The sequence below is a fragment of the Spea bombifrons genome, chromosome 4 (genome assembly GCF_027358695.1).
Source record: "Spea bombifrons isolate aSpeBom1 chromosome 4, aSpeBom1.2.pri, whole genome shotgun sequence".
NCBI classification, from domain to species: Eukaryota; Metazoa; Chordata; class Amphibia; order Anura; family Pelobatidae; genus Spea; species Spea bombifrons.
In genome coordinates this window covers 4,524,181-4,547,397 of record NC_071090.1, presented here as the reverse complement: position 1 = coordinate 4,547,397, position 23,217 = coordinate 4,524,181, and the positions used below count along the sequence as shown (strand labels likewise).

The 23,217-nt window shown below is 45.1% G+C and overlaps 1 protein-coding gene across 1 annotated transcript in view; it reads right to left on the bottom strand.

Moving 5' to 3' along the window:
• Positions 1–16,706, bottom strand: part of WNT5B (Wnt family member 5B) — a 43,512-nt gene extending 26,806 nt beyond the window's left edge. The window contains exon 1 of the mRNA XM_053463380.1: positions 16,206–16,706. Within this exon, the coding sequence (XP_053319355.1) occupies positions 16,206–16,211 (6 nt within the window). The 5' untranslated portion in view covers positions 16,212–16,706. The remainder of the gene's footprint in view (positions 1–16,205) is intronic.
• Between the last annotated feature and the right edge of the window lie 6,511 nt (positions 16,707–23,217).

The following is a 23,217-nucleotide window of genomic DNA, read 5'->3' as shown; positions in this document are numbered from 1 at the left end:
CCTGGAAAAGATGGGCATCAGGGGAGGAGAGAGGGGCATCAGGGGGAGGAAAGTGGGATTTGGGGTTCTTGGGGTTTGCGCTGAGTATGTTCTTGTTATTTGAAGCTGGAAAGTTCCATAAAGTTTTTTGGGGGGGCCCCTTGGTCCCCGTTTCCCGTGTGATTTCCCTGCAGTAAATCCTTTTCCCAGCCTGAAGAGTAAAACCTTAGAATTAAGGCTCTGGGTCGCGGGAGCGGGGTCCTGACATGCCCACTCCCCGCCCATTTCCCCTTTAAATATGGGCGTTTCTAGTGATGTCAGCGGGACCGCCCACTGACATCAGTCCTGGCCGTGTCCTGAAAGGGCAGTCTCCGGGTAGCTGGACCCCAAAAGTACCCAGGTACGATAAAAAGTGCTGCGTGCCTTTAAGAAACAAAGCGACAGGATATGATGTCATAGGATGCGCAGCTTTTTTAAATGAAGTCACAGCATCCGTAGGGTAAATAGGCCGGTTGGGGTGATCAAAAAGCATTTCATGTAACTGTCCCATTGTGCTGAGGGACACCAGGGGGGGGGGGTTATTGCCTGAGAAGGACATCTGTCCCCTGGTTATGTACCAGGGAGGCTGCCACCCTAGACCCGGGCCTAGGCCTGCATACGTCACTGCCTAGGGGTACTTGGTATATTAATCAGGATACCGGTAGACCTGCGTATGACATCTGAACTTCAACTGCGATTATCAGACTGCTGGGATCTGGACAGCCCAGGCTGTGGAAACACACAAGTTTGTGTAGGCCTCTTTTTTTTGGGAACACAGCCTCAGGGACGTTCCTCTAGTGCTGAATAGAAACAGGAAAACCATTGATGCCGGGGTAAATCTGATTGCCATTACTGAGGTCAGGAAGGAATTATTCCCATATGTGACTAACAGGTAAACCCCTGGCTTTCTGCGCTACATCTGGACCCCTGCAGAAAGAGATCCTCAGTTACGTTGTAACACGCGGAGACTTTGCCGTATTTCCTCCCCAATCGCAAAAATATAGATGAGACAAAATTCACACGTTACTCCTGGAAAGGGTTTTGAGCAGCCTTCAGAACTAGCTGTAAAAGTTATATATATATATATATATATATATATACCGGTATATATATATATATATATATATATATATATGAAATTCAGCAGAGTAGGTGGAACTGCACCTTTAAATTGGACCCGTCTTTCCAAAACAATATTCTATTAGTCAATAAATGTATCAATGTAAAAAATACTGCTTATTCTGCAAATTTCTGAATAATGCAGCGTCTCGCTTTACAAAGAACTACTTAATTAACTAATTATATTGTTATGATATAATTAATGTGTATACAATGTGTTAATAATAACAATAATAATAAATGATATGCATACAATAATAATAATACAACTAATAATAATACTGATACAAATTATACACAAACCAATTATAAAATAATAATAATAGCAGTAATAATTTATCTAATTGTATGGTTAGAATTTTAAGAATTGGCTGATGAAGCTTAAGGGTTAACATACATGTCGCGGGTCTAGGAGTGAATTAAATCACTTTATAGACTTTATCCCACTGAAAAGAATATACAAACTGGGATAAAAAGGAGCTGATCCCATTGCTCCCAATATATAGTGCTGGTGACTGGGATCGATGGAAAACAGACTGGGAACAATGGGAAGCCCTAGAATGTTACCATGAGATCAGGAACACTGAGCAGCCCTCATCACTTTTCCATAACCAACAATCTCCTATTAAGTGCCCCGCATACTTAATATTAACCCGAAGATACCCCCTCTTTGTCCCGTGGCATAACTGCGGGGGTAACAAGGGCCACAGTGGGAAGTAGGGGGAACAGTGGGGGCACAGTGGGAAGTGGGGGCACAGTGGAAAGTGGGGGCACAGTGGAAAGTGGGCACAGTGGGAAGTGGGGGGACTGTTGGACCCACAAACTGGCTTCATACAGAATCAATTTGTCTCTCCGGCATCCATTCCCTTAGTATGCACAAGTGGAGTCACGTAACATGACATCACGTGACATCACATGACATCGCGATATACCGCCTTGTTCCGGTATATATCTGTCTGCCGGGAAGGGGTCTGCACATACATTACGTGTCACATTTCGACACACGTTGAGTCAATACATGGGTTGCCATTTTCAGTCATCGCCGTTAAACATTGACTTTGTTAATTATTATTTGTTATTTGCAGCTGTTACTGGGTAGATCGCTACATTATTGGACGTCATTCATTTCAGCAGCTCAGAAACCATTCATGCGGGTCGACACAGAACGCCTGGGGAGAGTTTTTTGCTTTACTGGCAGACAGGTAGATTAGGCTCCCAGCAGAGGTGGTAGAGGGTAATACAGTGAGGGTATTAAACATGCATGGGATAGACATACGGCTCCTGAATCTAAGACGAGACCATCGACTGATTAAGGTTTGAGTCTTTACAGCAGGCAGAACAGGGAGTGTAGACGGGGGCCGAATGGGGCCGATCTGCCGGCAGATTCTATGTTTCTTTGTTTAATATTCTGGTGATGGAATGGTGTCCCGATCTTCTACTTATTCAGATAATAATTTTTTCTTTTAACCCTATAATCTATTCAGACAATGGGTTAAGTCCCGTGTAAGGGTTTTAGGAAAATTCCCTTTTCAGGGGTAGGATCTCAGCTGGAAACGTCCGACTCCCCACCTCTGGCACACAATGCCTCCCTCTCCCCTCCATGGAGAGCCGTGCAATCATCTGGAAACGGAGCGGCAACACAACGATCCGATTCGCTAATTATTTTCTACCCTTGATTGGAACAGCCAGGGACCCCCCCCCATCCGCCATCAAAATCCTGTGCCCCCCCCAAACCCCCCCCCAAATAACCAGAACATCAAACTTTACTATTCATTCCGACTACAGATAAGCCACAGCACAGCGGGCAGTCACGCTTACCCCCTGATCCCGGCCTGGGGCGGCGGGCACTTTAAAGGTGGTGTTTCTCTCTTCGGCATGCTAAGCGAATAAACCTCTGCGGATCTGACACTGAATTCTTTCCTCTGAATATATAAATTATATATAAATATATTTATATATTAATACAAAGGGATTATCAGCAGACTGACATTGGAGTTCCAAATATTCCCCGGGACAATAAGCAACCGCTTAGGGCCCCGTCAGCGTCCCGTGTGGCTCATGGGGCCGAAATCAGATCGTGGAGAGACATCAGTGTAAAAGCGAGGCAGGTTTATGTGAATATTACGTCCTTATTAAATAATTTGCTTTTAATAAAAAAAATAAATGTCAATATTCCATAATGTATATATAACTAAACCCATCATGTGTTTCAAATAGGGGCCCCTAGGTAAAAATCCATATGGAATAAAGAAAAGACACCCATTGTACAACGCTGTGGAATAGGATGGCGCTGTATAAAACAATAAATAATATAATAAATATGTAATAATAATAATTATAATATCTACAGTGTAATATTGCATTTATTAAAGGTGCAGTTCCTCTTAGACAACACATGAACTGAGCTTTACCAAATGTCCGTCTTCGTCTTAGAAGGTTTTATCCCTTATATATACTTTAAAAAAAACTTCAAAAAGCTTTTTTTTCCAGTTTCTGTGGCAACAACCATTGTCACATGACAATTAAGCATTCCCTGAAAAATATGATTAAAGTGATTTTTTTTCACAGTCGGAGACGTCCTTTTCCCGGAGGGGTTTCGGTGCTCCGCTGTACTCGAAATGGGGTTAAATACTCCATTTAGTTGGAAAAGTGTTACATCATCCCCTGCACTGCTGCATTATGCCACCAACTTGGCCCTGAAATGCCCCTGGGTACATATTTTACCCCCCCTAAAGTATGATAAATGAAACCAGTTTGCACCTGAAGTGCCCCTAGGCACAGATTCTCAGTATAGGAAGCGAAATTCAACGTTTCCTGATAATGAGTTAGAAACTCATGGCGGGGATCCAGTCACTGCGGGGGGGTCGCATTGGAACCACCATGATTAATGGAGAGACCCCTGCTGTGAGCCATATGTACTGTCCCGCCGGCAACATGTGGGATTTACATACCCCTACGAATACCCAAAATGGCCAATGAGGTACAGCGTTGTTTAAGGGGTGTGGTTAGAGGCGGGGCTTTACCCAATATATTCTTAATTATTTAGCGCCTTACATTAATCTTGTTTAATCAACTTTTGCTCCTGTAGGTCCAAATTCTCATGTGTGCACTACTTGCTATGTCCTGTCTGCCCATTGTACAGCGTGACGGAACATGATGGCGCTATATAAATCAATAAATAATAATATAATAAACGGGAGGTACTACAAATGCAGCTGGATAATAAGTACTTTATGAACAGGACCGCCGAAGTATTAATCGCGGCATATAGAGCCCTGAGATACCCTCATACCCAGCAAACACTCTGAGCAACCAGACAAGAGGGGCACCAAGGGAAGGAAAGTGAGATCAGAGGGACTGATCCTATTAAACCGGGACACTTGGCGAGTATGCAGATGTATACATTATAGGGTTTCTGGACTCGCTGCTCAGTTCAGTTTAACAAACACTCCATCTTATAATTTAGTGATCTTGCCACCTCCCAACCATAACAGAAGGAAAAAACAGTTTACGTTCTCCCCGTGAAATAAAACACAAGCCGCACATTGTTTGGGATTTCCACCCGGGAGAGGGGGGGGGGGGGATTTCTTTTTTATGTCCCTCATGTGTGTTTTGGGCTCCCTCTACATACAGGTTCTTGTTTTTTCAGTTAAAGAGCCCTGTTCCACCAGTCGCCCTGCTTCTACCATTAGCCAGATGTTCCTCATATGATCACTTAAGCCCCTGACTGTCAAGGGGTGAGGAGTGGGGCTGCTTTTGCGTTTAAAGGGTAAACCGGCTTCCCTAATGCGGAACAGGAGCGTAATTTATAGCAGAACTTAAGAAGAGCCGGTCAGCCTCCAGGTCAGCCTCCCGGTCAGCCTCGGTTAACTCTTACCAAGGTCCAGGAACCTGTGCTAGCTGGGGGCTGGTCGCTTATAGGCGTCCACGTTTCATGGCTAAGGAACACCGATAGAAAGAACAATCATACCAGGGCAGATGTAGGGGTTGCTACAATGTACTAGACATTGTCTTCAAAGGGCCACCAACAACTGTGGTGGACACCAATTGCCGTGATCCAACCACTGGACTACGGTTGACTTTTGAGGTTAACAAGAAGTTCCGAACAGAATTCTAAAGCAACATTGTAACTGTTGAAGTAAGAATTAAAGGTCTTGGAAACCAGTATTAAAGACACTTTTGAGGAGCGTTGGATAATAACGCGCTTTATGATGTCTTCTATTCCGTACGCATCACAGATCTCCAGACATGGACCTTTGTTGAACTGCCCAACAGACATAAGCCTTCCCTGAAAGCAGCCTTCTCATGAGAAGTCTAAATTACACACCTTACCCTCCCCCCTCTGTGTGCCGGGCAAGTGAAAGATATTATCCAGCCCACCGAGGCTCCTCAAAGACCAGGAACTGACAAGACCCCATAACTCTTCCAGCACAGGAGGGTTTGGAGGCCCAGCAGAAGTCCGATGAGAGTCCTAGTGGACTCCCTCTTAGTGCCAGGTCGGAGTGGGCTGTCCCTTTAGCGAGTACTGAGATCTGTAGAGGAATAATGATTTTTATTTCCACAATAAACCATTTTCCTTTATTTCTATACACATTATTGGGGTTTTTAGGGCTGTAGAACCCTACGATACCCCCATACCCAGCAAACATTCTGACCTCCTAGAAAAGAGGGGCATCGGGGCGGAGGAAACAGGGACAGAGGAACTGAAGTTGGACGGTCCAAGCGTCCACCATAAAGAACGTAAATAACATTGTTTCTAATTATTTTATAGCCGCCAGTATTCTACCCAACGTCCTTCTTCCCATCAAACGATCAGCTCTGTACTTTATAAGCACAGTTTAGGCGACAAGGTCCCTTTAATATCATATAAGTGTCAAATTTGTCTCCGTAAAACCCTTTTTTCTCCCCGTGGCTCCTGAGATCTGAGGTTTGACACGACTGGTTCCAGGGAGAAAGTGTGAATAATCAGCGGCTCTCTCCCCATAACACGCGTCCCTGTATCAATAAACATGCGGTCAGCAGTGCCTGGTATTGTAACGAGGTCGATGATGGGGTAGGGGGGGTAAAAGGGGGGTAATGGGGGGGTTCAGGAGAGGTAGTTTCACCTCGTCCCCCTTTGTCGTGTTTGCGGTGTGGCGAAGTGCGCATGTGAAGGACCGTCTGGTATGCGGAGACACGCTGCAGACAAACATCTCCTTCACCCTTGGTGACAGCATGTATGACACAATGCATTCCGAGCCCGGACCGGCGGACCTGAAAACTATTTACACCGGGGCAGTTAATACATCCCAGAGTCCCCGCATTTAACCCCTTCAGCGGCCGTGTACAGAATGCGCTCTGATGTTAAAAGCCACCGTTGTCCAGAAAGCCACTCAAAAGGGGTAAATTGCTGTTTACTTTTAGAATACGCGAGTATTACTTATCTTCTGCTCCCGGCCAATCCGGATGCTGGGGGGGCGGAGCTTGGGAGGTAGCTTGTCACTTAAACTGGCAGCGCCACTGTCCATGCGCACAGTTCCCAGGCACTGGAGAATAAAATTGGGGCCGCTGGATGGCGGTTCCGTATCCCGCTGTCCCGCTGAGCTCTATCTCCTTCCCCCGAAAAGTGTTGCAAAATCAGGACTGTCACGTGCAAAGCAGGACAGTTGGGAGGCATGTTGTAGTGTGGGGGCCAACCGAGTATCTGACAGTAATACAGGTAATGTGGGTACAGATGTGGGTCTTCCACACCCAATAAAAATGAATCGGTAGTAAACTGGTCACCGTAACCTGAGTGTTAATCGTGAGCGGCGGCCATTACTGGGGATCCCTTCCCACGCTTCAGGGGCCAAGTCTAAGCTCCTGCTGCCAACAATGAACCTATCACATCATCACGCGCCATACCCAGATATCATCTCCCCGCCATATCCATCCTTCACGTTTCTCTAACCCCGTATCAGTGGCAGGCCGGACAGGAGGCCGAGGATCCCCGGGGCGGGAAGGACCCAAGTAATGAATCATTTACTACGGGCAGCGATCCCACTGACCGAGCGATTCCAACGTGGGCGACTGTCTTTTTAATAGCTTTTTAATGATATTTTATTAAAACATATTTTACTAAAACGGCTCATTTTTTCTCTCGAAGTGGCCTCGGGGGACAAAAGGCAGAATTCCAAGTCCTCCTGTTTTTGTAGTTTACCGGCATTAAAGAGGAAATAAATCTCAAAATAAGTCACAAACGAGGACTACGGACGCCAGGCTGTAGAATACGGTTCGGGGGGGGGGGATCTCGAACGCCCCGTAAGCTCCCACCAACAAACAATGAATATTACTTTGCAAGGCAGAGCTTCCTCTGCAGCGACCATCATACACATTTAAAATCTGCTAGCAGATCGGCCCCATTCGGCCCCTGTCTCAAGTCATCCAGCGCCAGGCCTTTCTATAGGCTGGGAATGTTCTTACTACACTGGAGATTGGAGTAAAATCCCGAGAGTGAGCGTCGGACACTCAAAGCGTTAAACCGGCTTTGCCGGCCATCGGTGTGTTTGGGTGAATGGAGGGGTGTGTGTATGTATGTGTGTATGTACAGTGCGCTCAGCCATTTCCTTGGCATCCGTAATACTTGTTGTAATTTGTCAAAGGACAAAGGTTCGCTAAATACCGCCACACAGGGGATACGACTCAAGGTGTCCCCCCCCCCCCAGGAAAGCCTTCCCATACCCCCGGCTGCAGCTCTACCCTCCAACCGCGCAACAATCATTAAATGTCCCCCCCAAGGTCTATAAAGTTGGGGAACATATGTCCCGGATTAACTAAGAGGCTCAGAAAAGGGGAGCCCGTGAAAAGTGAGCAGTGTGAGACATGGGAGAGGGGCAGGAGAGGAAGCCGAGAGAGGAGGGAGGAGGGGAGAGAGGAACGCAGTAATGTGTAGATTGAAAAATCCGTTTTATTAGAACTGACATCTCCAGAAGGTTTAGGGAATTACAAATCAAACTTTTTTGGCACTCGAGGTAAAAAAAAATGCCTATGAAGCTGGGGTATGAGCAGACCGGTCGCGGTGCAAGAAAGGGGGGGCTTTCTTTATTAACCCCTTTTGCTGCTAACTCATAGAAAGGATAAGAATAATGTACAGGTAAAGAATGAGTAATTCGCTGTAACCCTTCATTATTGTTACTGTTTGCCAGTCAGGGACGTGCGTCTTATGCCATCGTTTGCCCTTTCTTGACTCAATTTGAGATTAACCCCGTGCAGGCCGCACCGATGATGCGTAAAGCTTCCAGTAGACATAATAAGATGTTGAACATTCTACGCCTGAGCCACAAAATAAAGTCAAGGATTGTATGAATGTTACCGGCATCAGATTTTGGCTTCTTGCGAGGTTGGGAGTAGGTTCCGGCGAGGAGGGGGGAGGTAAGGAGCGCGTTGGGGGTGGGTACGCCTGTCCCCTACTGCCAACATAAAGTTTATTATATTGTTATTACTATTACACTTGGCCATTTGTGGATATCAGTTTAACCCCGTGAGCCTCACAATGCTTTGCTTGTTCCAGCTCGTATACAGAGGGTTAATCCTTTGAGTACGGAGGTAGCATATTGTTTCATGGGTGGTTATACTTTTAAGTTGGGGGTTGGGTGGCTTTATGCACTGAACCAGCCGGTTAACGCCGGCATCGGCTTTCTGACCCTAATTTTGATGATGGGATTTTTAAGGAACATAAACTATGGAATCCGATCACAGGGTCGGTCTCAAAATACAAAGTTTTGGTTTAAAGAAAGATCCCGTTCCAGCAATACATAGAGGGGCAGATGGGTGGAGGTGTATTATGACACGGCTTCTAGGAGATTTCCAACATGGCTCCTACTAGGGACGTCTTTAATGCTAACAAGACCCTCGTCAAAGCCCAAGTGTCCGTCTTTGGGACGCAAAGTGTCCTGCTGCCCCTCTGCTGCTGCCCCTCTTTCGTCCCCTGATGCCCCTCTTTTCTAGGAGTGCAGAATGTTTGCTGGGTATGAGGGTATCTTAGGGTTCTACAGCCCTAAAAGCCCCAATAATGTGCATAGAAACAAGAAATGACTTTATAAATGAAATTGTGTAAATAAAATACATTATTTTAATAAATGTCTCTGTTACATACATGGCCATCAATAGGTCACAAAGTCAAATGACGCCCCACTTTAGGGAGCCGATGCTACAGCACTGGGTCCTTCATTGGGTTTTCAGCTGGCCTTTTTGCTATGGCCTTCCTAGAAGATGGAAGGGTGCCTAACATCATACACAGCCCCACAACAATATGCAGGGGGTGTGATGGTTCTGACATCATGCCACGCTATGCGAGTTGCAGTGACATCACGGTACATTCGACCTCCCATAAGGATGCACAGAGCCCAGTTTGGCTTCTGAGCACCTGGAGATACCAGGAGTTCCTTCAATTAGGACACAATGGCCAAGTCGATGGGACCTGAGGAGTCATGAAGAGTGATACCCAGTTGGGTTTTAGTGTAGGCCCTATATTAAGTAGGAGGTCTAACCAGATATAATTAAGGCAGCTTCCTTCAGCTGCCCTTAATATTGACAAAACTCCTTCTTCTGGTCCACAGTTGTGTGCAGCTATGGAATGTACGTAGGTAGTTAGGTAGGTAAGTGGGTAGGTAGGTAGGTAGGTAGGTAGGTAAGTAGGTAGGTAGGTAGATATGTGTTTGTGTCAACCATTGAACTGGTCAAGCAGTATTGGAACCTGGCCTGTTATTTCACCATAGCACTTCCCCCAACACGTCCTAAAAGAAGCAACAATGTGAAAAAGAAAAATCCATGTTTTTAACAATCCTGCCTTCTAGTATCTCTGATGTACGCTATTCTCTGCTGGATACTTTGACCCAATCGCAGGTAACAATGAAATACAACATTCTATTTCTGCTCTGCGTACGAGTTATCCATGGGCGAGAGGCCATTGTGTTGTTCCAGAAATATCTCCAGACTGATAAACACTGAGGCATCTGTCCAGCACTTTGTATGCGAGTGAAGGCACCTCCATTGATTCCCGCACTCAGATAACAAAGGAGGTGGAGAGGTTTAAAGATAAAAAGTTACAAAGAGTTATTGTTTCTCCCACCTGCGGAGTGCAATGTATTGATCTGATACAAATTGTATCTTCTGTTCCACGTTAACACTTACAAATGATGCCGCAGCTCAATGTAAACAGTTCAGTCAGATCCCCCTGATGCCCAGAGCTTATCTGCTTTCTCCATACACCCAGACTCGTGAACTTCTGCTGTTACCTCTCTGTATAACTCTACTCACACCTTCCATATGGTGCTCCTTAAAAAAGACGCTATGGTCCATTTTTTTCAGGGGTCGGAAAACTTCTTCAGGCCTATCTCACCATACCTTCTTCTATGGCTTTTCTTAAACGCATGACCTAGTCTACTTCTTTAGTTACTGGTGAAGCAGACAATGTAGGCTTCACTGGCTGAACCTGGCTTTGACCACAACTTGTCCACCAACCTTTCACTTGGCTCCTGACACCACAGAGATTTCCATGAATGGGGAATCCAGATTACTTAAGGTACCACCACCCGCTGGCCGCTGGGCTTGTACCATGTGGAGCTTTGGGAACTATAGCCTTTCCAAAAAAAGGAGGAAAGGAAACGTTCAGTAACATAAAAGACTGTTCCTTTAAAAAGTCTCCTACTGGGAATTATTTCTCGAAAACTTGCTTCCTAGAACATTAGGATATATTAATAATATTCAAACATTATACATTATTACCAGGACCGTATTATTCTTCCTGGGCCAAATCTGGAAAGGCCATCCGCTCCTTTTCTTCCTATTACTCCAGGTTTCCCCCTGTCTATAATGTCTCCTGGCATTGGATGTCTAGCAACTAAGAAATCTTTAGTTTAGGTTTCTTTCAGGCTTTCTCCTGTCCTGGTTGCCCCATTCCATATCATTAAACGTTATTTGACCCGCTATCCCAAGGCTTACTTTCCAATTCATGATTTAAAGCCCCCACTCTTCTCTCACACTCCATCACTCCACATTTCTCATGGCTACTTCAAAGGGAAGGTGGATTCGACCAGACAGCAGATCCTTCTCTCCACCTAATTAAAACCCTGATGTTTTGTCTTGTCTAGCTGACATATTTTCATCTCTGGAACAGAACATTAGTCATGGTCCTGGGTTTATAACACCTGCAGCCCTAGAAGATCGCTTTTCAGATCATCCTACCCCCAATATTTCTTTCTAGTGCTCAAAACATGGCCTGGTATCCTATACAACAATCACGGGGAGCGGTGGAATGCTGCTTGTGAGTTGTGCACCATGGACCCAAATGTATAATAGGGTGAGTTTTGCCCTGTAATGCTCATGATGCCCCCAGACCTGCTGCCCAAGACCTATGCGGATGTCTTCAAGTCTCCAGTGACTTCTCCAATCTGTCTGCTCCACTCCTTACCCACTTTCTCAAAGAAGGAGGGTGTCTTGCAGCAGATTATGGCACAAAACTTTTGCATATAGAATTGATCTTCTCAAAGTATATGTTTTTTTATCATGTAGTAGCAGAATATTGGTGGGATGCCCCAATATACTATTCATTTTTGAGAGCCACAGACTTTTCGGAGTAACTCCCCATCCTCCTTCTACTTGTTCCCTTTAAACCACTACATAAAAATGTAAAAGGATCATTTCATGTAGAAGAGCTCTGCACGGAAGCCAATGACCTTCACCCATTTAACCCAAATGTTTAGTGCTATTATATTGTACGTGTCTGCTGTCTGTGGACCACCCACATCACACTTTGTTCCACTATGCGCCTGTGACCAATATCCCCCGAGTTCATGGATATTATTTTAATTGTCTCCTAATTTACAAACCACTGAATAAAAAGGTTTTTTTAAAAAAAAAAAAAATAATATGTATTTTGAAGGGGTAAAAAAGTATTTCCTGGGAAGATAACCAAAGAGTTACAGTTAGGTCCTTACTGCTAAGCACCGGGATATGACATCACACTCCAGAACATGCGGTGCCAGCTAGGCACAGTCCTCCATAGTGTGCATGCGTCAGTTAAAGAGATCAAAGACCTCCCGTGTAACTGGCCCATTGATCGGTAGATCTGTCGCCAGTTTTGTGGCAAAGGGGACCGTCGCGTCTTGGACCGTTTATCGACAATCAAAGCAGACCCATGGAAGAAGCACACAATGGATACACACATGGTTACAGTGCTGGCTGAACATGCAGCCCCATTTGGCACACCACCTTTTATGGACTACATTTCCCACGATGCATCACCAACCGCAGTCTGCAATCTATGGAATGCTAAAACTTCTGACCCATCTGTAGGGTACTTTAGGCGCCCCTTGTGGGCACTGCTGGAATTGCAGCGAAGAATATTTAGTTTCATGCAGGTTTCAACTCCAAACATAAGGGAAGACCCCCTCTCCTTGCCATCCGCCTGTCCTTTTATCTCCTTAGCAAAGATGGCTATTATACTCAAGGCCAGACACTTCTACAACAAATCTGTTTGCCTTCTTCTCAGACGTGGCTGTTTGCTTCCCCGACAGTGGCACGTTAGACTACGGCCGTCTCACAAGGATTTCCTCCTGTTCTCGAGGACGTTAAAACACGAAACCACATTTCTAGGATTAGGATAGATTTCAAATTTATGTTTAATTTCCCCAAACTGCACAGTTCTGTACCCCCCCCTTTTCTGAAATTAAAAGTATATTTTACGGATAACGGGAATAAGGAGACGTTTGAACTATAAGATCCGCGTAGCCATGAAAGCCACATTGTCATTGTTACCCGTAGTGGTTATTCTGTAATCTTATTAGATAAATGTATCACGGTCGGAGTATTTTTTTCACCCAAAATTCTAGCGCTCCGGGTTTTAGAGACTCTGGCTTGTCCTCCGAAGCCTTTAATCATTAAATATGTGCACAGGATCTCCAGGATCATCTGGGCTGCAGAGCGGTAATCAGCACAGAGCATACAAGATAAGAGCGTTATCAGATAGGCTTGTTAGAGAAGGCTGGGGTTTAATCTCTAACTGAGATTTAAGTCTGGAGGGAACTTATCCCTTTGTTCTAAAGCACAAACTCACTCCTTATCTGCCCATCCCACTGCAGGCTTTCCTACGCAATTTGCCCCTCTGACCCTCTTCTAGTCATTCTGCTCCAGTTACCCCATTCTAAAATACCCCCAACACCATTTTCTCAATGCTGAGACCTTTATTGAAACATTTTGTCATGGTCTGCCATTTGTCCTCATCCTGCCCCGCTCATAAGCATTCTGGTCCCACATTTGCCCTCCTACTCCTTTTGCCCTACAAGTGTTACCTGCTTAAACATTTGCCCCTGTTCATCTACCATCCCATATGGCCTCCTTTCCCACAAGTCATCTCAAAGTCCCTCTCCTAAACATTTGCCCTCCGGCCCCCTTACCATTTCACTCTTTCCATCGAAAGAGGATACCTCTGAGGTCTTAAATGCTTATGTGACATCTCTTTCTTTGTTGGCCCAACTTCTACTAAAGTCTTCTCCTCCACCAATACAGCTATTTCCATCTTCCATACTGTCCCATGCCAAAACATACCCCCCTAATACCCTCTCCCCCAACCATCCTCACCAAAAATGACACCTCGGCTCGGACAAATCATTATCAATGAATATGGACCCGTCTGGTTCTTGGGTCGGGAAGGCTCTGAGACCGGTTCATTTACATCATTACAGTAAGTTCTAGTTCTGGAAGTCCGGATGAACAACACGAATCTACATCTTCTCCCATTGCCAACCCACAATGAAAGCCACCTTGTACCTCCATTAATGTCTTCATATGTAGGCCGAGCGCTTCATATGACAGGTTGGGAGGGGAGCTCTATATACACATTTGAACTAAGAACGTGCCACTAGCTATGGTATGCATCATCAGTCTGTACGTACGCGGAGGCTTCTATGTACGACAAGATTATTTAAATTCCATTTGCAACAGGGAGCAATTTTCTGTTGCACTTGCTCTTCAGAGCACTTCCTGTACCTGGTTAGGAAGACTCAGTAGGAAGTGAAGAGGTCTATCGGCTTCTGAAATGGCTGGTAGCGCCTCATACAGTTGCCCATGGCTCCTGATCATTGACACACTTGTAATGGCCGGCGTACTGGGAGGCTACTGGTGGGGTAACAGGCCACAGATCACCAGAATTAAAGCGTGTAGCTACACCACAGCATATGTTAAAGGGGAATTTATGTATCTCCAATGGCCTGTCCACCATACCCTAACCCTCACCCTTGGGTAGGTGTCAGGGAATAAACAACAGCTGATACAATGTATACAAACCTTTCAGCTTCAACACAACTGGCAACATTGTACAACCAACAATACCTTCATTTTTAATGTAATTAATTATTTACCGGACTGAGGTATAGGGACACCCCAAAACATTGGACGCCACATTTAGAAAGACACGGCCCTCTTACTGTCCCTTAAAGAACTGACTCGAAAACGGTTGCCATTTTTTCAATTTAGCATGGTATTGCCCGGGGGGGGCCTTGGGGAGCCAATTGACTTACTGGTTCCTGGTGACCCTTCAGACCCCTGATCCATTTAATTAGAAACATGTCAAGAAAAGATGCATCCTGCAGGAGGGTGATATTTATAGGGTCCCAAAGCAACGGTAGTGAACGTGGCCAGCAAAAAGATCTGGTAGCCCCAGAGACATGTTAAGCGCACATACATGTGGTCACCGGGGTAATTCGGTGCCTGGGACATGTTACTATACTAATACCATTTGTCGTAGGTAGACCCCGGAGCAGCAGATGGCGGAGATGAATTGCTGCCTGTTTAAGGGCTTTAGGGTAATGTAACTTAAGAAACTGTTAGAATGATTTCCAGTTCTGCTCTCCAAAGCCTCCAAAGCCATCCAAGGTCTTCAAGACCCCCAAAACTGCCCCATCAAAGCCCATTACTTGGTTCCCCGTGGATATGAGAACTGTTGCTGGCAGCAAACATACACACCAATGAATATTTACCCCCCCCCCCAAGTAAGTAAATTTACCCCCTTCTGCAACAAATATTCCCCAGCCAATCTTGAGCTATGATTTTAGCTTCTTTTTTATTAATGAAGTCTAGTTTACTGTAATAATGTAACACTTTAACCATTTAATTTCCATGGCTTTGGAACTGTACACTCCTGCTTGCCCCACAGGGGGTTAAAACAGCAAAGCAGCCTTTGCCTAACCATCCATGGTGGTCATAAAGATACTCGTCACCATTATGTGTAAAAAGACAGTCAGATAAGCCAGCTTTTTAAGACTTTCCAGTAAAAAATGTTTAAAGGTCTGACACATTTCTAGCTCTAGCTTGGCTTTTTACCCCATGAGGGCATTTAGCATCACTTTATGGCCCTGGGACTATAACATCTAACACCAGTAAAGTTGTTTGCACAGAGGGGGGCTGTGAAATTAATTTGGCTTAACCCTTCCAGTGCCAGCGCTGTGGGTAAATCATTACCTAAAAGTTCATCAAACCAACCTACAGGGCATTTGTTTTTAGAAACTGCCCTAAGCCTTCATGTTTGGAACTCAAAAGGAACACAAACCCCATAATCCAGCACCAAACTACCCCTGATCACTATAACAATGCTCTCTACAAAACTAACTGCCCTCTGATGTAGCACCAAACTACCCCTGATCATTATAACCATGCTCTCTACAGAACAAACTGCCCCTGAATTCCATCACAGAGAGGAGGCTGCAGTCTCTGGTTCAGAGGTATAAATGTTTCTTATAACCCCCACAAGGGGTTCTTTCTGTGATAGAGTCATGGATCCTGGGAGGATTGTGAAAAGAGGAACATGTCTCACTCTAGAACTCTTGTATTTAAGGAAGAATAACGTAAGAAGAAACAGAGTGACCTGGTGAAGAACACAGGGCCGGTGGGCAAGTTTTGTAGGAGGCACCAAGATGATGGATGGTGGTCCTTAGAAGTGTTTCAATAGAAAACTCCTAATCTGCAGATTTTGGGACAGACAGTGAATATTTCATACTTTTTACGAGGTTGATACATTTAGCATGAATGTTCTTGCCATGTTTGGAGGCTCCTACCTGCATGTGTCCCTCTCGCTGCTGTTCACCTGTTGCTATAATCCTGAGGGTTCTTCTCCTGTAGGGATGGGTCGGGAGATGTTCTTTATGAAGTTCCTGCACACAGAAGATGCCCCTTCCAAAAACAAACAGAAGTTACGGTGTCCCCTTCCCAGGAGCACCCCGACACCCGTGGGATGAAGACTCCACAGCACGTGGGTCTCCCCTTCTTCTTCCTCGGTGATATAATTCCACTGGCAGGGGGTGAAGTCCAAGCCCCGGGAGACGGGCTGTTTGATCAGGTGCTGTGACCTCTCGTTGGCTTCTTGTCACACTTGTTGCGGTGACAGTGCCGTGTGCGGCAGCTGTGGGGCTGTCACTGGCCTCTCACTCGGCGGGTGTCACAGCTGGAATGACTGCCACACTTAGGTCCAAAGTCGGATGCCGCCAGGCACAGCTCCTCTGCGGTGCTCCAAAGGTCCTGCGGTCTCCTGCTGTGGCTCCTGGGCCCTGGCTCCTGGCTCGGTGAGATGCTGGCCGGGATCCTGGACCCGGCTGTCCCGTGTCAAGTGTGAGCTGCAGCTCCGGAGTGATGAGGAGTCGGGGTAGGAACACAGAGCGCTGAGCGGATCGCCAGCTCCTCCCCCTCCACCCCGCCCCTCAACCTGCGGACCCGCCCCCCGCAGCACTTACCGAGTGGGGGAGGCAGGAGTGCAGCAAGGGGGGGGGGGGGTGCGGTATATTTATATATATATGGATGTGTGAGTGTGCGGGGGTTATATATATATATATATATATATATATATATATATATATATACGGGGGTATATATGTGTGTATGTGAGTATATATATATATGTGTACAGGGGTATATATGTGTTTGTATGGGGGTATATATATATATATATATATATATATATATGTGTGTGTGTGTACAGGGGGTATATATATATTTATGTATGGGGGTATATATATATATATATATATATATATGGGGGGGTGTATATATGTATGTATATAGAATGAAGCAAAGACAAAAAGGAGGGGTAGATGGTAAGAGACAGCGAGGAACGAGACAACCGGGTGTAGATCACTGAGAACCAGCCCAGGACTAACTGGACTAACGTGAGATCCGTGGCTCCTGGTGGCACCTAAAGAGGAACGGCCGTTACAACCGACCAACACCGGCCCCTATCCGACGTGAAATTATATACATCGGGATTCCCTGCGTGGAATAAAACAAAAGAACTTTGCTGAGAGAGTGGTAGATAAGTGAAATAGCCTTCCACCAGAGGTGGTAGGAGTTTATAAAGTGGGGGAGTGACACAAATATACTCGCAGGATAATGTGGAAAAAGTTTGAAAATGATCTTATCACCATAGCAACCAGTGTTGCTGCTGATTGGGCCTTTCCATTGGTTGCTACGGTGATAACATCACTTTTTAAACTTTGTACCGTAATCTTTTTATGTAAAAACTCATCTTTGTTACTTTGTATACATCCAAAGAAGGGACCTCTGAGGTCTTAAACACGTATGATAAATGGTGAACACGGAAGACTAAAAGATCTCAATATCTCTGGCTTGGAGGAGAGAAGAGAGAGAGAGAGACATTTAAATACATAAAAGGGGTTCAACAAAGTAGAGGAGAGAAGTTTTTTTTTTTTTACAAAAAAGAAGAAAATCTAGAGGGTTAAAGAAATAATGTCCCAGAAGGAAGAGCGGTTGATAAGTGGAACAGCCTCCCAGCAGAGGTGGTAGAGGGTAATACAGTGAGGGGATTTAAACATGCATGGGATAGACATACGGCTTGCTGTGCATATAAGATGTACGGAAATGTATATATTTATTTAAAGTTTGTAAAATTAGCCTCTAATGAGGTGGGGCTGGGCGCCGGGGGTCGTATTTTTGGGGGGATTTCTCGTATGATCCTGATAATCACGTTTATTTTTATAATTTTCCAGGTAGATTCCTTCCATTAGTAAAATCTGCCGTAATGTAAACACTGTGTGCGATGGAGAAACACCCAGCTGGGTCGGTGACCATGCGCGGCGCACACACCCAGCCCGGCGGAGTCTCCGGAGACCCCCGGGCTTCCAGAAAAAGAGCCCAAATATCACGTCTGCCGCGACCGTCACCGCCTGGAAACCATGACTTAATATTACTAAGAAAGAAGGTTTTACTGTAGAAATTAGTGATAATAAACTGGGATTTAAACGTTTCTTAGAACTTTGGCCGCTTGAAAAGTTACGAGTTCTGGGTTTTCGAGTTCAAATCCCGGGAAGGAGAGATGGGGCGGTTTTATTTTTCATTTAATGATTAAAAAATGTTTATACACATATATGTCTTCTCTTAACCCGTTAATAAGATTGCGCGGGTTTATTTAGTAGGTGAAACTGGAAAATGTAGGATTCGGAGAATATTTCCGTCTCTCTTTAATGTCATTATCGTCTTCTCCGTGTCTCCGAGACGTCACTGAAAGCAGAACGGCTGAATTTATTATGTGACACCCCAGAATTCTTCAAAATGTGAAAAAAAATATAAAAATAATTAGCATTTTCTGGCTGTGAGTTGTACCCCAGCTTTATATTATCAAATCCCAAAGGCAGAGCTGATATGGTTGTGATCAATCATTATTATTATTTTTTTTGTTATTATTTTTATCATTTTTATCATTATTTTTATTATCATTATTATTATTTTTATCATTTTAATATTTATTATCATTATTTTTTTATTATTTTTATTGTTATATTATTAGCATTATTATTTTTATTATTTTTATTGTTATTATTATCATTATTTTTTTATTAATATAATTTTGTTATTATTATCATTATTATTTTTTATCAGTTTTTGTTATTTTTATTAGCATTATTGTTATTATTATATTTTATTTATATAGCCAACATGTTCCGCAGCACTTCTTACGGTCCCTACATTCAAAGGGTGTGACGAAACTAGAACCGACAGACTAAGATGAACATATATATTAGGTAGAGGGGGTCTAGCTCGCAAGAGCTTACAATCAAAATGAATGAATGAACAACCCCCCCCCAAGACCGCGTCGGAAGGCAGCATGTAATGCCATCTTGCGGTCCTGCTCATGTATGTCTATACGTCTCAGATGTTTTTAATAGAGTCGACATCCCCCTCGTTCTATGAGTTGCCGGCGTCTCTCTGGTTAGTAAGCGGTTAACGCTAGCCGAGCGGTACGTTGCATGCCTGCGCGACCCCGTCTCCCCTCACCCCACGCCATTTCTATAACTGGGACTTATTATCCTGGCTATTCCTGGGCTGCGTATAAACGTCTCTTTGCAGATAAAAAGCCGCTCTTTCTTTGGCCCGCGACGCGATTCTGTCACCTCTTTTTTTGGGATCTTTTTGTTGTTCCTCTCGCCCTAGAAATAGAAATCTGGTTTCCTCTGTTAATCCGCCCGCCGCACGCAGACTGATCCTGGCTCAGCGCGGCTTTCCACACCGCAGCCGCTGCCCCCATCTCAGGCCATAGGAAGCCTTTTGAAGGTCTGCGTCCGAGTGGCCACGGGAGCAGAAGAATGCGCGTGCCGGAGAAACGTGCAGCGGTGTCACTATGTATCACCGGGATGTAACAAAGCACGAGCGGCCGGGGCCAGCCTCGCCCCACATATCCCTATCTTATTACGTAGCCATCTTGCCGTCGCCATATATTGTGTCGCCGTGATGTAATAGTTCCACCGCGCGGCTGTATTAGCGCTAAAGGCCCATGCGCAGTCCGCTATAGTAATGCATGGAAGGACCAGGAAGTGGGTCACAACTTCCTGTTTGGGAAATGTCCCTTTGGTGGGTGGGGAGTGGGAGGCTAGTTGGCAGGGAGTGGGTGTGAGCAAATGTCAGCACTGACAAAACTGACCCGGAGAGCCAGGGAAAGCAGAGCTTCGCCCAGAGACTCCGGGTCCAACCCAGAGCGATCGGTGCACAGAAATCACCCACATTCATTTCAGTTTGAGGGTCTTCCTGCCGCTGATTGGCTGCTTTCAAGCGGCGGCCTGAATTATTACACCACAGAGGAGGATTTGCACGGCAGCCCTGGAGCTGCAGCTTCTAATAAAGTGAAAACATTTTGTATGTTCTCTTTATTATCAAGCACTCTCCTTGTTTGGGAGGCTGCCTGGGACACTGGAGTGCCCCTTTAGGGTAGTCATTCCTCCTTGGGTGGATCCTTCCTGTGCTCTGTGAGTGGACGCTCTACCTGTAAGCGCTTTGCTATGTTGGCCGGAGACACCCAGCACACACGGCTGTAAAGTGTGTTATTTTAACTGCCTTAATACTTTTCTGTTTTTGTTGTCAGACCAAATTGCTCCTGAAAAGTATACAATAGAAAAAAAACAAACTCCTCCTTGGGTTCCCTCTAATCTGCAGCTCTCCTGCAACTGATCTTCCAATTAGACGGGTCCGACCACGCCAATTAGTGGTTGTTGTGTCCCGGGGCTTGTGGGGAATGCGCAGGACCCGACACACGGAACCACAGGTGTAGCTAAACCTGTTTGAGGAAACTCCCAGCTGTGAGCAGCTGCCCGGAGAGCCTCTGATCTCCCAGAAGCTTCCAGCTCGGTCCCCCGAGATTCCAGCTGACAAAGCAGAAGAACTTTGCTTCCCAAATAATGTCCCAATTAGTGCTTCCAAGTATTCATTGATATGACGCATGTGAGGCTCTACCTGGAGAACCCAAACATTCCACCCGTGTTCTAGTCGGAACCAGGCTGAGGAACCCTGGTTGATCGATTAGGTGGTAAGCCTACCGAGTTCACCAGGAACCAACATTGGCCTTGGTTTTTTTTTTTTGAGGATACCTCTTTATATTGGGGTAAGAGGGAAATTTCTGGAATTTCAAGGTATGGAGGGCAGGGTATTTGTACCTAGGGGTGCACAAGACATTATTTTGCCTTTCGTCTACCGGTGAAGAACCTTTCCGGACCCCCATGCTCCGGCGTTAATGGTGACTCTCGGTGGGGTTGGATCACTTGTGATTTAGTTAGAGTAAGCAGAGTTTCTGGTCAAAACCGGCAAAGCAAGTATGCCGCGGAAGGAGAATCCAGAGCTCGGCGCGGCGAAATAACATTTAATGTTTAACGTCTTCTGTTTCATTCTCGCGGAATACCTGGCTTACGCAGCAGAGCGTTCATTCATGCATTGGGGCCTCTACACGTGTTTTGTGGGAAGAGGTTCCTAGGATATGAATATTTCGAGACCGAGTTGAAGCTTCTGCTTTAAATTATGTTATATTTCCTCGCAAGAGTCGACGTTCAAAATTGATTTTTTGATATTAATATCTTATTGCTCTTCCCTGAGCCCCAGCCATTCCAACACATCTGGCACTGCCGGAAAACCCTCCGTCAGAGGAGAAAATATGGATTTCAGCAGAGCTTAAGTAGCGGTAATGAAGAGGAGAGGAGAGAGGTAGGAACGCCAGGCAGAAAAGGTTGCAGTAGTCAAGGCGGGAGTGAATAAGAGCATGTAGGATTTTTTTGGACTATGATAAATGTAATATTATTCATTAAATGTAATATTAAATTCATATTTACATAATATACTGGTACATCATAATAGGGCTGGCCATAGGGTTTCGGGTCCCCTAGGCATACTATGTACTCGGTGCCTGCTCCTGCATTCATTCGCTTGCTGTTGTAGGCGAGACATGGTGAGGGGCTTCGCACCACCAGCTTGATGACCTGGGCTAGGGTCATCATAGCCCAACGGGTAGTCTGGCCCTCCGCCTGCCCCATCTTACTATCACTCCACATATATTTAACATTCTCAGCAAAGTTGCATGTATTGCCCCCCGCCTTCTACCCCACCAGAACTGCCCCCCCATCCTATAACACAAACAGGCCAATTGGGGTAGATAGAAGTTGTGGACATTGGGAGAAATAACCACCAATATTCCAAGTTATATATACCCCCTTTTGTCACGTTTTGCCACAGAAGGCATGTCTTTCCAACATGGCACTCCAAAATATCAAAAGCCGTCTTGTTGCCCGTTTCAGATGCAGAACGCGTGCCGAGGGAAAGTGACCGTTTATAAACAATATAAATCATGGCTTTGGGGTGTTCGAGATCTCATAGTAACCCGACGTAAAACATATTAAATAAAATATACAAACGTAAAAAATAAAATCTAGAAATAGGAAATGTATTTTAAAATAGCAATTGCCTATTATTGTGGTAATGTTTTTGGGACATCCAAGCTTCAAACCATCCCTTCTCCTAACCCTCATTGTCAAACAAGCTGGAAGCCTCCTTGGGTATGACATCATACCGAGTGAGTAACTATGTGCACATAGTATCACTTTTAATGAGGACAGTGGTGAAATATGATGCAGAATGAATGCTCCCTTGCACCTCATTAGAGGCTCGTTACAAGCTTCAATAACGACGTGCAGGCTCATATTGGCTCGGAAAACACATATTTTGGGAGCTGTCATGTAAAAACGCAAAGTTCTATCTCACATCGTTGGTGATGGAACATTAAACCAACAACACATTGTGATCTGGAATTGTCTGCCTGCCGCACAGAGCGACGATGACCAAACCTTTGGCATTTGAGTTACATTTTTTTTTCCTGTTAGAGCCCCTGATTTCCAAGTAAAAAAAAAAGACTGAAGACAGCACCGGACCCTTGTTTTAAGTCATTAGCCCCGATGGGTCCGCGGGAACATGAAAGAGGCATTTGTGACATTCCATACTTTAGAACTTCTCGATAAACCCTAAGTAGGAGGAAGCAGAATTTTGTCTAATTTTTTTTTTTTCCTGGCAAAATTGTTGAATATGTCTAGAAATCTGGAATTTATATTTGAAGCTCCGTGGTATTATATTCCGGAATCCTAAACACTAGATATTCAGCTTGTCTTATCAACCGTGCTAAACTATCTGCAAGATACAAGGTTCCGATGTCAGACTTTGACTAGGTCTATTCTCTTACGACCAGCCCTTTTATTTGGTCCTCCCTTGGGGTATGAAGAGGAATCCACCTCCTTGACCGAGGCCTTCACCCCA